The following is a 15,631-nucleotide window of genomic DNA, read 5'->3' as shown; positions in this document are numbered from 1 at the left end:
CTATGTGAATGTACATGCTTTTATATAGGAAAAACCAAGACAGAATTTTGGAAGAGGGCATATAGACATCTAGTAAGCATGGAAACTGGTGACCCGGACCTCCCACTGGGGAGACACACCCTAACAGTACATAATGGCATATGCCCAAAAATCAAATTTCTCATCTTGGATCGGGTACATCCAGAGTCGAGGGGAGGGGACTGGAACAAGACACTGCTGCAATTAGAGTCCCGGTGGATATACAATCTAAGAGCCACCGAACCCCCAGGCCTAAACAAAACCATTTGGTTTAAACCCTTCCTCGAAGGCTTTTCATCTGGTGGTAGAGAGCAGTAGGGAAGACCACCCCATAGACAACCACATGTCTAGGGTTGGACTACAGACTAGTTAGCTATCCCGATTCCATCCATTACTACCCTCTATATAGGGGACACTACCATTGGCCATATGGCCTTCTACACGTCTGGTGAACCCCCGCCTATTTGCTATCTACACCCATCTATAGGTAAGGAAAGGCTCTAAACTTAACATCCTATGCAGCAGTCGAGCTTGACCACTATACACTGGCCCCCCCTTAGCCTCCATAGAAGGGAAACCTCTATTGTACTATAGGACATACAGTCCCTATACTATACATTATGCCATTCTGGGTCATGAATCAAACTGTTGTTATCTATTCTGTATATTGTATTATATGACACTTGAGGTTATTAATGTCTAGACCATATGCATGTATACCTGGTGTTATTTATAACTCTTATCCACGTAACGTGCCTCCCAGCTGCACATTCCCTATATCTGTATGTGATTACCGCTTTGCTATATGTCCCTCCATTAGGTTACCTTCCTAACCCGTATTATACTGCCCACCAGTTCTGCTTCCCTGCTATAGCAACAAAACTCAGTATATTATCACTTTTATCCCTTTTTATTAGATGCACATAATATGTGCCTTGATTCATTCTCCATTAGTCCTACATTACGATCTGCTATCCGCCCGGCACGAAAAGAGCCGCCTGAGCGAGTTTGGGCTCATGGCGGCGCTGTGTGAGGTACAGCATTTACTGTCCTCCATCTTGCGACCCCAACGGACATGCGTAGTCCGTTGGGGAAGCTAGACGTGCCGGCGGGTGCAGTAGGCGTGGCCACGCCTCATGACGTCTGCGCACGCATGCGCTGTGGGAGCCTGGCGGTGCGTGCTCCACCCGGGGGGCCAGCCAGAGTGTGTCCGTCCCTCCCTCACCACAATCAGCTGTTGCCTCTTTCCCATCAACAGCTGATGGGTGGGGAGGGCTTTATATATCCAGCCTTAGCTCACACCAAGCGTCATCTGCTGCAGACAGGACGCTATTGGTGTGAGCTGCTGTGATACACGGTTAGTAACTTACTACATACTTATTGACATAGATCTCTATATTGAAATCACTAGCTATTAACCCTATCTGTTACCTGTCATGCTCTATTTACTTCATCCGTCACCTGCTATGCTCTATGGTTCTTTCTTCTCTTACAATACACCTAATGATCCAGTTTTCTCCACTGAAACTTCAAGCCATTTCTGCTACCTGGATGCCCTATATTTTTCTTCTGTTTTCTGTTTCTTTACTTACTATCTCTCTCCCTCTGTTTTTCTTTCCTTATCCCTCTCCCCTTCCTTTTTCCTCTCCTTCCTTCCCCCCATTTCCCCTCCCTCTCCGGTTTTCTCCCCCCCCTCTTCCCCCTTCCTTTTCCTTCCCCCCCCCTTCCCCCCCCCTTTTTCTCCTTTTTTCCCCCCCTACTTCCCATTTCCCTTCCTTTTTTCCCCCTACCCCGTCCCTCCTTTCTGCCCCTCCCTCCCTTGTCCCCCCTCTTTCTCCCCCCCTTCTCATTCCCCCCCCCCTTTTCCCCCCTTCCCCTGCCCCTCCTCTCCTCTTGTCTCTGTCTCTTGTCCACTCCTTTCTCCCCCCTTTCCCCCCCCCTCCTCTTTCTTTATCAATCAGGGTATTGATATACTTCCTATTTCCATGTTGACTCTCCAGCTATCTAGGCCTTACCTGATCCACACCCATCATCAGCTACTGTCCTCCATACTATAGGCGAACCAGGTAGGATACACTTTTTGGACTTTCCATGTACTACTCTGGCTATTCATATGCATGCACATTTATATATATATTTTCATGACTTACAGGATACACATTTGGCCCCAGTGTGATCTCAGATCTAAACTTTCATACGCCCTCGACTAATGGGCTTCTCTTCCCATTGAAAGGAAGAATAAATTACCTCATATATCCATACCTATCTATTTCCACCTCGACAGTGGCTATATGAATATTCTTGTTATACTCTACTAAAGTTCTACACACCACGACCAGGGAACGCGTCTGATGGGCAGTATGTGTCAATACATCTATGTTCTTTTAAACTCTTTTTGGAATGCATAACCAATATCTATAGATACCAATGTAAGTGTAAACAGAAAAATATATATATACAGATTTATGCAATCATAGGTTCTCTGTTCATGATTTTCATTGTGTACTTACTATGTTTATGTTATATATACCATTTCCCATATAGAAAATTCTGTTGCAAATCCTACAATCACCCCTGAAGAAGGAGGCATAAGTAACTCCGAAACGCGTCGGGTGCAAATGTATTGGTATCACTAGTTTTGTATCTATGGAACTGCATTCCTTGTTTTTAATTATGTGATTGTGTGATATTCACTCGATGCTTTTTTGTAATAAATAAATTGTTATTTACTTCATATACTTTTCTAAATGTTCTCTTAAATGTGCCTTCAAAGTCCACTAGGGGAATTTCCTTTGTTTCAAATTTGAATCTAGGATGTGGCACAACTAGCAGATAATTGGTCGATCAAATCTTTTGCTCTTACTTAAGACTGGGATGCCTTTAAAGTTTATGTGCTTGTGAAGGCAGGCGTCCCAATACTTTTGGTAATGTAGTGTATGTTTAAATAATTTAAATCACATAATAATAATGGAGGTATATTTCATCTCTTGGTTGTCTCTATATATCACCAACATCAGACAGTTATCTAAAGCTGGATATAAAAACGTAAAAAATGAAATATCTGCACTAAAAATAATGAAAAAATAAAATATGAACAACTTTGTGAAATATAATGAATGAAAACCAGCTGCCAGCAGGAAGTCTGATATAGAAGTACAAATAGTATAATATAATTCTATGTATAGAGCTCTACACTTATTCCCTGTACACACGATCGGACATTGATCAGACATGCCGACAACAAAATCCATCAGATTTTTTCAGATGAATTTTGGGCCAAACTTGTCTTGCATACACACGGCCACACAAAGTTTTTGGAAAATCCGATCGTTCTGAAGGCATTGACGTAAAACGCGTACGTCGGGACTATAAATAGGGCAGTAGCCAATAGCTTTCGTCTCTTAATTTATTCTGAGCATGCATGGCACTTTGTGCGTCGGATTTGTGTACACACGATCAGAATTTAAACAATCGGATTTTGTTGTCAGAAAATTTTATATCCTGCTCTCAAACTTTGTGTGTCAGAAATTCCGACGGAAAAAGTCAGATGGAGCCCACACAGGATTGGAATTTCCGACAACACAATCCGATCGCACTTTTTCCATCGGAAAATCTGACCATGTGTACAGGGCATTAGTGACAAAATGTGTGATAAGACAAATGAGAAATCTGCAACCTACAATGTGTTCGAATACCAACACTTCTAATGTAGATGTGATAACTCCACCAATAGTGATCAATAATAAAAATTCACAGCTACTTCAATCTGTATAACATATAATGTACAAAAATACAATATCACCCGAGGTATCCAGACAATGGCCGCAATCACATTACATAGAAAAGAAAAAGCCTCCATGTCACTGCCTGGACTCCGTCATACACGGCTGCAGTCCGGAGCGGTGTGTGCTCTGAGTTCTGTGTATACTCGTGTATATGATGGAAGTGTACAATCTGTGATTCTATATATATTTAAGGATTATGCACTATGGAGGCTTTTTCTTTTCTATGTAATGTGATTGCGGCCATTGTCTGGATACCTCGGGTGATATTGGAGATACTAACTGGAGGTCTGACATTTCGTGGCACAGTCTGTTCTCATCAGAAGCTGGCTTGAGAGGAGTGGCGCTGCTGGAAGGATATAAACAAGCGTGTCTGGGCCTTGCTTGTGGGGACAAACCTTTTGGTAAATGACATGTTTGCTCACCGGTGTGGGGGAGATTGATTGAAGTTGCTGCAAAGAGGTGGAAGATGATCAGCATTGATTTAATCCATCTGGATGAATCTCTGGTAGTTCTGTTAGATCCCTTTCACACTGAGGCAGTTTTCAGACATTTTAGCACTAGAAATAGCACCTGAAAACTGCCTCCCATTTATTTGTATGAGTGATTTCACACTGGGGCGGTGCGCTTGTGGGACATTAGAAAAAGTCCTGCAAGCAGTATCTTTGGGGCGGGTTATGAGCATTATAAATAGCGCTCCCAAAACGCCCCTACCCATTGAAATGAATGGGCAGCACTTCCAAGCACTTTGAAAGCGCTGCAAAACTGGTCTTTTTTCTTTTTTTTAAGGTCCCGTTATCACCGGTCCACTAGGGCATGAAATACCCACAAAAACACCACTAAAGCACCGCAAAAACTACTGGCGCTTTAGCGGCTCTGCAGTGTGAAAGGAGTCTTACTACACAAGTCACTGTATGGTGATTGGAGATGGAAGTAGTGGTGAATGGCTTGTAGGAAATCTGCTTTTTCATGTTTATGAACTTTCTCTTGATGTTTGTAATTTTATAAGATAACTTTGTTGCTCTTCATGTTTATGTATTTTTGTACATTATATGTTATATAGATTGAAGTATCTGTGAATAGGTTACAGGAGATCTGCCCTTCCTCACAAGTATGAAAGTGTATTTTTATAGTGAATGTAGTTGTTATATCTGATCCCTATTGGTGGAATTATCACATCTAGTATAATATGGAAGACTGCAGCACTAGTATATAACATTCACACAATATAAATGTGACAATATAACAATAAAAGTGAGACTCCTCATCACAAAACTCCCTATAAGTGTATATATAACAATGGTATGGAGACTATTTCACTGATAACTAATGAAGAGAATTTATAATCAGCATATATAAAATTAGTGCAGCAATATTAGTACAAATTTTCAAAAAAAGTTCCAAATAAAGAACGGTAATAATAAAATCTTCTCCACACCATAAGATCAAATCCTCCACCATGATGTTCAAAGGAAATCCCAAAGTACAATGGTGTCACTTTTAGTCAATGAAGTTTCCACAAAATGAGTGAGACTTCTGTGACCATCAAAGTGAATCTCCACAACTGAATCCAAGACTTAGCAGAAGGTTGGAGGTGAAAGCCTAGAGGTCAGTGTGAGTGTGTATGGTCCAATCCCCATACAGGAATAATGAATGGATCACACCATCTCATCCACTTCTCATGTCACATTTAGTAATTGGGGTCCACAAAAAGAGAAATCCTCCAATAGTGTAGATGATCGATCGTGTTTTATAAAGTGATCTCATATTAATGATTCCAATAAAGAGAAATGAGTTCTCTTCATGTAGAGAATAGTTACATTCATTCCTGGGGGAGAAATTCATTTTCTTCTGATAACATTCTTCTCTTCTACAAATTGTCTATAAATATCCAATCCTGGACTGTTATGTCCAAACTAGTTAAATCAAATAATAATAATGGAGATATATTTTATATCATGTTTGTCTCTACATATCGCCAATTTACTCTCCCACAGGGCACTTTCACCCCCTTCCTGCCCAGGCCAATTTTCAGCTTTCAGTGCTCACACTTTGAATGACAATTACTCAGTCATACAACACTGTACCCATATGACATTTTTGCCTTTTTTTTCACACAAATTGAGCTTTCTTTTGGTTGTATTTAATCTCCACTGGGTTTCTATTTTGTTCACTATAAATAAAAAAAGACCAAAAATGTTGTAACAAAATGCATTTTTCTTCATTCCTGTTATAAAATTTAGCAAATTAGTAATTTTCTTAATACATGTTGACAGAAATGTATACTGCTACATATATTTGGAAAAAAATATCCCAATTCAGTGGATATTATTTGGTTTTTGTGAAGGTTATAGAGTCTACATTGGTGCCAATCACTGACAATTGATCACACCTGATGTACTGATGACCATTTCTTGAGACATTAGCAAGCCAGGAAAGTACAAATACCCCCTAAATGACCCCTTTTTGGAAAGTAGACAATCCAAGGTATGGCCCAACATGCACGGAGCACCATCAGGTGTTCTAGGGACAAATTACACATCTATTTTCTTGAATATCTATTACAACTTTGAAGGCCCTGGAGCACCAGGAGAATGGAAATGCTAACAAAATGGGCACATTTTGGAAAATAAACATCATTCCCAACATATATTCTATGAGCCATAATGAGTCTTTTGAATAGGTCATTTTTTTCCACACGTTTTTGAAAAATGAAAATGCATTTTTTATGCTTGTTTTACCTTTTTTAAACCTAATTTTATTATAAGCTTTTCAAATTACAAAGAACAAAGCTGAACAGTCGATTATCAAATGAACAATCAGTTAAAGAACAGGATAATGTATCAACAAAGGGTGTACATAGGTCATTAGAATGCATTTAGAGGTCTCTAAGATGTGCTTAGTAGATACGCCAGAGATCACGTAGACGCAAGGCAGGCTCGGCATCTCCGAAAGCACACTCATCCTGTCGCGATCTTTACCAACGAAGCCCCGCTCGTGCACTGCCGTCCCCTCCGGGACGCAACCATCTGGACGATTGATCTGTATCCAATCAGCCATGTCGCAACGTCAGTGAGTTATTGACTTAACCCCAGATGCACACTGTCCCCCCATTCTGTGTTCTATGCTACTTCCCAGGTAAACAACCATTTAATATTTTCCGGCACCTTTCACCTTCACCTGGTTCTCTTCTCCCCAGCTTCACCCGTCTGTTACACGCAGTGACTCCCTCGTACTTCACAAGCCCGGCCTGCTTACATCTGGAAAATACCATTCAGAACTCAAAGTACCACAATCACAACTTTTCCCATGGAACTTCCCCCATCTCAAATTGGGCATTTTTTTTTTTTTTTGGTTCCTTTCTTCCCTTTTTTTTTTGGTTATTGCCTCCACCTGATATCATTTTTACTCTACCCTACCATATTTTATAGGGCTTTAAGCACCCTCTTCGAGGGTCTAAGAATGGCAGATCTTGCCTGTCTCTTCAGCAATGATCCATACTCCAAAATCCCTCTGCCTTAAAATTTCAACGAGCAAAATACAAACTGCCTTTTTCCTTTCACTGTAAGATATTGATTTAGAGGTTGACATATACCTCCCCCTCACTCATTTTTGTGGGTAATACATGTATGCTGCTAGTGGTAAGAAACAATGCATGAAGAACAATATTTTTATTGAAACCAAGTATATGTATTTAGAGAAGGTGGATTTTCTGCTATGCTGATCATCAGGGACGTTGTCCTCAAATTCCTTACCTGACCCAGGGTGCCCCTCCCGTGGGTTTCACCCTCTTAATTTAATCCTGATCACCTCTTGCACAGTTTGCCCATAAGGTAAGAGGGAGAGATCTCATTTACCCAGACGTCCCTGGTCTTCGGTAAGCAAACCACTTATCTTAGGATTTAGAGCACATACAATGTACCTTACCAGATGGCTGAAGTCCCTGAGGGGTTTACTGAACAATCAATAGTCTTGCAAACGCATTGCTGCATATTATGATCCTTCAGTATAAATTTTTATAATTCCCTCACCCTCCCTCCCTTCCCCCCTCCTTCCCTTTCCCCCTCCTCCCTAACCTCCCCATCTCTCCTTTCCCTCTCCCTTCCTTTTCCCCTCTCTATCTCTCCTCATGGGATTTGCCATTTTAGTTTCTCACTCAAGATGGTAACCAGTTTTCTGTTTAATAGGAAATGTTTAAGTTAGATAACTCTCCCACAGTGTGCATTGGGAATGTTTTTGTTCTTGTTTTTGTCTTGGTTTTTACTGTTATTTTCTCCCCCTTATTTGACACGCTTATTACATGGCTGAAATATTAAGGTATACAGTCCCCATGCTTTACCTCCTTCAATGTTTTTCTTAAAAATGCTAATTGTCCCTATTTTTGGGATCCTTTACCATGATCCCGGTGGTCCTATAGTATAATAAAATGTTAAGTGGGCTCCCCACAGAACCACAGTTTACATTTCTTCCCCTAAGCAGATCAGCGGGTCTGTTCCCCGGCCCGCACCAGACCTAAGGTCCTCATTTCTTTTCACTCCCCCACACAGCAAGTCCCTAGGGACACTAGCTGACATTCCAGGATTCTTCTCCTCTAGGTGAGGCAGATTTTCTAACTTCACCTCTGGTGTGTTTTTTGTTCGGTTTTTCTCCTTTCTCTTATCCTTCCCTGTACTATTGTTCCCCTCCTTCCTCTCTTTCTCTCTCTTTCATCTCCTATTCCCCTTCTTCCTTTCTTTCCACTTCCATACCCCAGACTTAATCCCTCTTCATTTCTCCTCCCCCCTTTTTCCTTTTTTTTTTTTTTCTTTTTTTTTTCATTTTCTTTCCTCCCTCCCCTTCTTTCTCACTTCTGCTCTGCCCCCGAGGCTCCGGGGCTTGGCTGGGCCCACTCCCGCCCCCTCCTTGACGGCCCTTACACATTATATACTATTCCATACCGAATTATACTTTGGTAGGGCTTGATCTCCAAGCGCAAATTGAGCGCAACCATGCAATCGAAACCATTAACCGAACAGTCCTTGATACTAAAATGTATATCCCTGAATGTAAAAGGTCTTAACCTTCCTGAGAAATGCTCCCAGGTCTTGACATCACTTTCTAAACACAAAGCTCATTTTATTTTTTTACAAGAGACCCACTTCCGCTCCAACGCTATACCTAAACTCGCCAACCACATATATCGATCGGCCCACCATGCCACTAACCCAGACGCCAAGACGAAAGGCGTCTCAATATTAATCTCCAAACATACAAATTTTCTTCTTTCAGACTCATTGATCAACCCGGCAGGCAGATATATCTTTCTTAAAGGGACGTACGCAAACAAACCAATAACATTAGCAAACGTTTACTGCCCCAATGAACATCAAGTCTCCTTCTTAAGAGATATCTGTGATCGACTAGCTTCCTTCCAGGAGGGCTTAGTTCTCCTTGGAGGAAACTTCAACGTTCCCCTGAACCCACTACTAGACTCTTCCTCAGGCTCATCTGCCCTACCATACAGAGTTCTACGTCAGATCAAAACCCAATTACAAAACTTGACCCTCCACTATACATGGCGCACATTATCACCCACAGTAAAAGATTACACATTTTTCTCTGCACCGCATCAAAAGTATTCTAGAATTGATTATTTTTTCCTCTCCCAATCGGACCTACCATTTTTAAAACAATCTATGATAGAACCGATGTTCCTATCAGACCATCACCCCATTACAGTTACACTGTCCTTTCCCGAAACTCATCCACGAACTAAAACGTGGTGTTTGAACCATTCACTACTCAAGGATCCGGTTTCCCTAGAACACATACGCACGAGCATCCACAACTATTTCACTGAGAATTCGACACCTGAAATCTCTCCTATCTCCCTTTGGGAGGCTCATAAGTGTGTGATCCAGGGAGAGTTGATTACTCTGGCAGCTAAAACCAAAAAATTAAACCAAGAACTTGTTAACTCTCTCATCGAAACAATCAAATCCCTAGAAAGAACTCACAAACGAACACAGGCAATTGCTACTTTACAGGAGCTATCTCACGCCTGTGCTCTTCTTAAAATAGAATTAGATAAACGCTCTGGCAGGCGTTACATCCTTGGCCAGAAGATCTTTTACGAGCAAGGGAACAAATGTGGCCGTTTGCTGGCACGCTCGGTCCAATCTGTTAAAACCTCTACCAGAATACACCACATACGTAATCCCAAGGGAGATCTTCTGGTCAGGAATGACGATATCGCAAAAGAATTTGAGACTTTTTATTCAAAATTATACAACCTCCATCCTGAACAACCGTCTCAAAACGCCCAGAAAGCCCGCTTTGAACTCATTAAATCTTTCCTCTCCAGATATAGCCCCAAGCCAAAATCTCCCCAACTTAAGCTAGAACTTGACAAACCCATATCTTTAACTGAAATAGAAGTGGCAACTAAACAAATGAAACTAGGCAAAAGTCCTGGCCCCAACGGTTACTCCCTCCAATACTATAAAATATTTGTGGACAATCTCTTCCCCACACTCCTGACCACCTTCAACGCCTTAGCTGACGCCCAATTTGACCCTTCTAGAATGTTAGTTGCCCACATCTCTATCATACCCAAAGAGGGCAAAGACCCATCATCAGTCACGAACTACAGGCCAATATCCCTACTAAACGTGGACATCAAATTATACGCAAAAATTCTTGCTAACAGACTACTTCCCTTAATACCAAATCTCGTATCTCTTGACCAGGTAGGGTTTGTTCTGGGTAGAGAAGCCTGAGATAATGTAATTTGCACATTAAACTTACACCACTGGATATCTTCCACTAAAACCCAGGGTTTTTTCCTCTCCCTTGAAGCCGAGAAGGCGTTTGACAGGGTGGCCTGGGACTACATGCGAGAAACTCTTTCAGCGATTGGAATTGGAGATCGTTTGCTTTCCTCCATTATGGCACTGTATTCTGGTCCTTCCGCTGCAGTTAGAGTTAACGGCCTCCTGTCAAACGCCTTCCCTGTCAGGAACGGCACACGTCAGGGCTGCCCATTATCACCACTTCTTTATATTCTCACCTTAGAACCCTTCCTCAATAAACTAAGAAACAATCCTCATATTCAAGGCATTACTGTGAAAGGTAGCGGCATTTGCCGACGATATTTTGCTCTCATTACAAGCACCCCGTGTCTCTCTGCCAAATCTCCTACGTGAGATTGACCTTTTTGGCAAAATATCCAACTTAAAAATCAACCACACTAAATCACAGGCCTTGAATATCTCTCTTCCCCCTCAAGAAGTAATTAGTTGTCAAGAATCCTTTCCGTTTCAAGGGCATAAAAATGCCCTCACCTACCTAGGGATACAGATCCCACCCCACTTATCAAACCTATACGTATTGAATTTCCAGGTAGCTCTTCTCAAAGCCCAAATTTTTTTTAAAGAATGGAGGACGTTAAATGTTTCCTGGTTTGGGCGAGCAGCCCTGATTAAAATGCTTATTTTACCGCGCCTACTATATCTAATGCAAGCAATCCCAATAGCTCTGCCAACTAACTTTTTTTCAACATACTAAAAAATTTGCTCTGCCTTTTAATGGAGAGATTCTCCCCCCCGCATTAGATACTCTAGACTTACCCTACCCAAATCCAGGGGTGGTATAGGATTGCCGGATCTGGGCAAATACTATAGCGCGTGCCACCTTACGAGGATAGCGGATTGGAATATCCATACCCTCAAGAAATCCTGGATCGCCCTGGAAAATGCCGTATCACATCTTTCCCTACACTTACTCCCGTGGTTACCCCCTAAGCATTGGCCACAATCAATAACTACACATCCACTAATATACCCGTCTCTACTAGCATTTAGGAAGGCCTCAATCAAGGGAAATTTAGCTTCAATTCCAGGTCCCTTAACTACGTTAAGAGGAAACCCTGCTTTCTCCCCGGGTTCCCACATCAACTTCCTGCAGAAAGAATGGCCACATGAAGATGTCCTAGTCATGCATTTCTATCATGGTGGGAAAATCGTTTCCCTAGACAAACTCATAGAAACGTCCAAAACGTCAGCATTTTCCTTCTGGACCTAAGACAAATTAGACACTTCCTGGAAACTCATATCAGTCAAACTCATGGGATTAAGCAGCTCACACAGTTTGAAACCTTGTGTTACCACAAAATCCCACAAAGACACCTCATTTCTCTTTTGTATACTTTGCTTAATGAACCCTTGACACCTAGCATTTCGCCCTCACAGATTTCATGGAATAGGGACCTAGCAACACCCTTAACAAATGAGTAATGGTATAAGGTCCATGAATACATACACAAGGGCTCATTGAATGTTACTACACAAGAGAACGAGTATAAGATAGCTACCAGGTGGTATAGAACCCCCTCAAGACTACACAAATTCACGCCCTCTATTCCCAACACCTGCTGGCGATGTGGACTGGAAGTGGGTACTATGCTTCATGTATGGTGGGACTGCACAATCCTCCAACCCTTTTGGAAGGAGGTTCATAATTTAATAACACAAATTACCACATTTACCCTCGATTTTACCCCAGCCCAATTTCTTTTACATCATACATCCTTACCCAAACAAAGTTATTTCAAATCTTTAGCAATGCACTTAGTTAATGCTGCTAGACTTTGCGTCCCAAAACATTGGCAATCGACTTCCGTTCCATCAATCGGCGAATGGTTTGCAAGAATTTCCAAAACTAAAGACATGGAAGAGCTCATTCATGTTTCTCAGGATAGGGTTCATAAGTTTACGGTTATATGGTCCTGTTGGATACATTTCACGACCACCGAGAGATACCGCCAGTATCTCCCAAAGGTCACCCTGCAAACATAATTACTAACAACCAGGAGGGCTGTCCCTGCCTTTGCCTTCCCCCCTGGCCCGGGGGGGCCCGGTTGCCCCCCGGCCCGGGGGGGCCCGGTTGCCCCCCGGAGCCATTCACCTCTGATTTCCATCTGTCTCACTGCCCACCTACTATCCTCTTTATTCCCCTTTCACTCTTGTCTACACCTTACTCCTTGCATTCTCCCTTTCCCTCTTCTCCCTTACCTCTTTCTACTCTTACTCATATTTCACTCTGGACTACCATATCCGTCTTCCTTGTTGTCGATTCATTTCCCTTCTCTATTACCTCTTTATTATTTTACCCTTCCTCATTTGCCCATTTTTCTTCTCCTTTTGAGAATTATTTCTCCCCTCTCTTTTTCTTCTTCCCCTTCCCCCTCCCTTCTTTTCTTTTCTCTCGCTTTTTCTCTTCTTTTTCCTTTCTTCCGTTTTTTTTTTCTATATTATTCTATTTTTCCTTCCCCCTGTCAGCAGTCCTTGTGTAATTGTCTCATTTTTTATATTCCAAGATGAGGGTCTCCACTTGTCGAATATGTTACCTCGAGACATTCAGCACATACGCCCGAGGGGGTCTCGATTCTCTTTGAACCCTAACCGGGCTTGGTCTGGTGCTCAATTCCTTCCTTAATACTCACCGAAAGATGATGTGAGTGGGGGGAAATTTGCACTGTATTTAAGCACCTTGTCTTGAGGTTCCATGTTTTTGCTCCCAACATTATCTTGAATAATCCTCCCGACTGACCTCTTACTAGCATTATTGTGGAAAGCCTTATAAATACCATGTTAAACGTTCTTTAAGTCATGTGACAATTGTATAAGACTGTTTGCACTATCTTTGCTTGTTATCTAATTATTCTATCCAATAAAATCTTTATGGAAAAAAAAAAATCACTGGCCCCTGAAATCCCTGTCAACTCCGAAACTACATTCAACACCCCCCGGTCCTTGGCAAAAATGTCCCTGAATGGCAGTTTGGAAATGTGGTCACCCTACTTTGCAGGCACTTCGGCAGCGGTGCCCATTCATTTAAATGGGCAGAAGTGGTGGAGGAGTGTATACACCGCTTCTCCACTGCCCCAAAGATGCTGCTTACAGGACTTTTTTTAACGTCCTGCCAGTGCAGCGCCCCAGTGTGGAAGCACTCTGGCTCTCACACTGGGATTGCAGGGGAGGCGTTTTTCAGATGCTTTACAGGCGCTGTTTTTAGCCCAAAAACACCTGAAAAACACCTCAGTGTGAAAGGGGTCTAAAGTCCAATAAGGTGACAAAACAAAAAATGAATAAATAACAAGAATGCCCAGTAGGAGAATAGAAATTGTGCTAAAAGGGAAGAGGCAGGTAGTGCAGAAGAGAATCAACTAAAATGTAAATCCAGGTCCCATCTGAGGTTTAACCCCTGAGAGACCCTGGTTCGTAACCTAAATATCCACTATGCCTCCCTACCTAGAAGCCGTCTGTTCTTATCCCCACTGCTGGGCATAGGAGTCACTCTTTCAATGCCAGTAAACCTAAAGGAGGACAAATCACCAGAATGACATTGTTTAAAGTGATATGAGACATTTGAAATACAGTACCTGACCGTGAGATTGTTTTTCCAGCGTGACCCCATCGCGCTGGTTCTCGGCAACAGGGTACTGTGCATGTCGCACTGGCTCGCTGATCGGGAAAGGAAAACTTTTTTTTCCTTTCACGATGAGCGTCAGGCAGTGCTGACAGCTGTCTGGTATAATTCATGAGGGGGAACACCGCGCCAAATTTTTAATGAATAAACTGGCGTGGGTTCCCCCCAGGGGCATACCAGGCCCTTAGGTCTGGCATGGATTTTAAGGGGAGCCCCCTATGCCGAAAAATCAGCATTGGGGTCCCCCCAAAATCCATACCAGACCCTTATCCGAGCACGCAGCCCGCCCAGTCAGGTAAGGGGGTGGGGACAAGCAAGAGCCCCCCCTCCTGAACCGTACCAGGCCGCATGCCCTCAACATGGGGGGTGGGCGCTTTGGGGGAGCCCCCCCACCCCAAAGCACCTTGTCCCCATGTTAATGAGGACAACGGCCTCTTCCCGACAACCCTGGCCGTTGGTTTCGGGGTCTGCGGACGGGGGGCTTATCGGACTCTGGGATGGGGATGCATTGTGGAGAGGGATGGATAGATGGTGCTGGGTGAGGATGGGTATGCATTCTGGAGAGGGATGGATGGATGGTGCTGGGCAGGAATGGGAGGAATTGTGGAGAGGGATGGATGATGCTGGGTGGGGATGAAGATGATGGAGTTGCATTGTGGAAAATTGATGAGAATGTCTCTGGGTGGGGATTAGAGTTACATAGTGAATAGGAGCTCTCCACTCAGAGCCATTCTCATCAATTTTCCACAATGCAACTCCATCATGCCACTGATGCCAGCTTGTCAGGCTCTGCCCTCAGGTGTCCCATCCAAGGAGAAGGATATTAAATAAATTCTAAATATACAGGCAGCATATGGGGCATAGCAGCACACACTAAACTGTTGTGACTTACCCTTCAGGCTGCTCTCTGGTATTTATCTGCATGCACCTGATAGGACTGGCTGCATGCAGATAGATGCTGACGAGCTGACCACACCCCCTGCCCGTGTCCCAGCCAATCACATTGTAAACCAACCTAGCAGCAGACAGCATGCTCCGCCTCAGCAGGGAAGAAAGAGAAACATCTTGGGCTTCATGTAAAGCTTCTCTCCACTTTTCTACCATGGGGGTGTTAGTGAAAGCAGGCTATATAGCAGCCGGGCACCATGCAGGCTAGCGGCAGCGCAGGTGATTGATCAATTTATTTTATGTGCTGCTGTATGGGGAGCGGGCCCTGGCCAGCCAGGCCCCTTTGGATGCTCGGGCCCCTTACTCGAGTACTGCCTGTACCCCCTTGATGGCGGCCCTGGCTCCGGGGGTCTTCTTCCGACTTCTCCGCTCTCTTCTCCCGGTGTTTGGATTCTTCTCTTGGTGTTCCGCCTCTT

The 15,631-nt window shown here is 43.1% G+C and overlaps 2 protein-coding genes across 3 annotated transcripts in view; both read left to right on the top strand.

Moving 5' to 3' along the window:
* LOC141117699 (NACHT, LRR and PYD domains-containing protein 3-like) overlaps positions 1-15,631 on the top strand; it is a 2,363,088-nt gene that overhangs the window by 568,041 nt on the left and 1,779,416 nt on the right. The gene's annotated exons all lie outside the window — the stretch shown is intronic.
* The window catches only part of LOC141117702 (ribonuclease inhibitor-like), a 151,759-nt gene that overhangs the window by 86,284 nt on the left and 49,844 nt on the right, over positions 1-15,631 (top strand). Inside the window, exon 6 of one of the 2 annotated variants that reach the window (XM_073610701.1) lies at positions 2,563-2,674. The exons of the other annotated variant lie outside the window; for it this stretch is intronic. Coding sequence (XP_073466802.1) covers positions 2,563-2,596 — 34 coding nt within the window. The 3' untranslated portion in view covers positions 2,597-2,674. Of the gene's footprint in view, positions 1-2,562; positions 2,675-15,631 lie in introns of those variants that run through there. 2 annotated transcript variants of the gene reach the window in all.

This window comes from Aquarana catesbeiana, linkage group LG13 (genome assembly GCF_042186555.1).
Source record: "Aquarana catesbeiana isolate 2022-GZ linkage group LG13, ASM4218655v1, whole genome shotgun sequence".
NCBI lineage: Eukaryota > Metazoa > Chordata > Amphibia > Anura > Ranidae > Aquarana > Aquarana catesbeiana.
This window is presented reverse-complemented; position numbering and strand designations above follow the sequence as displayed.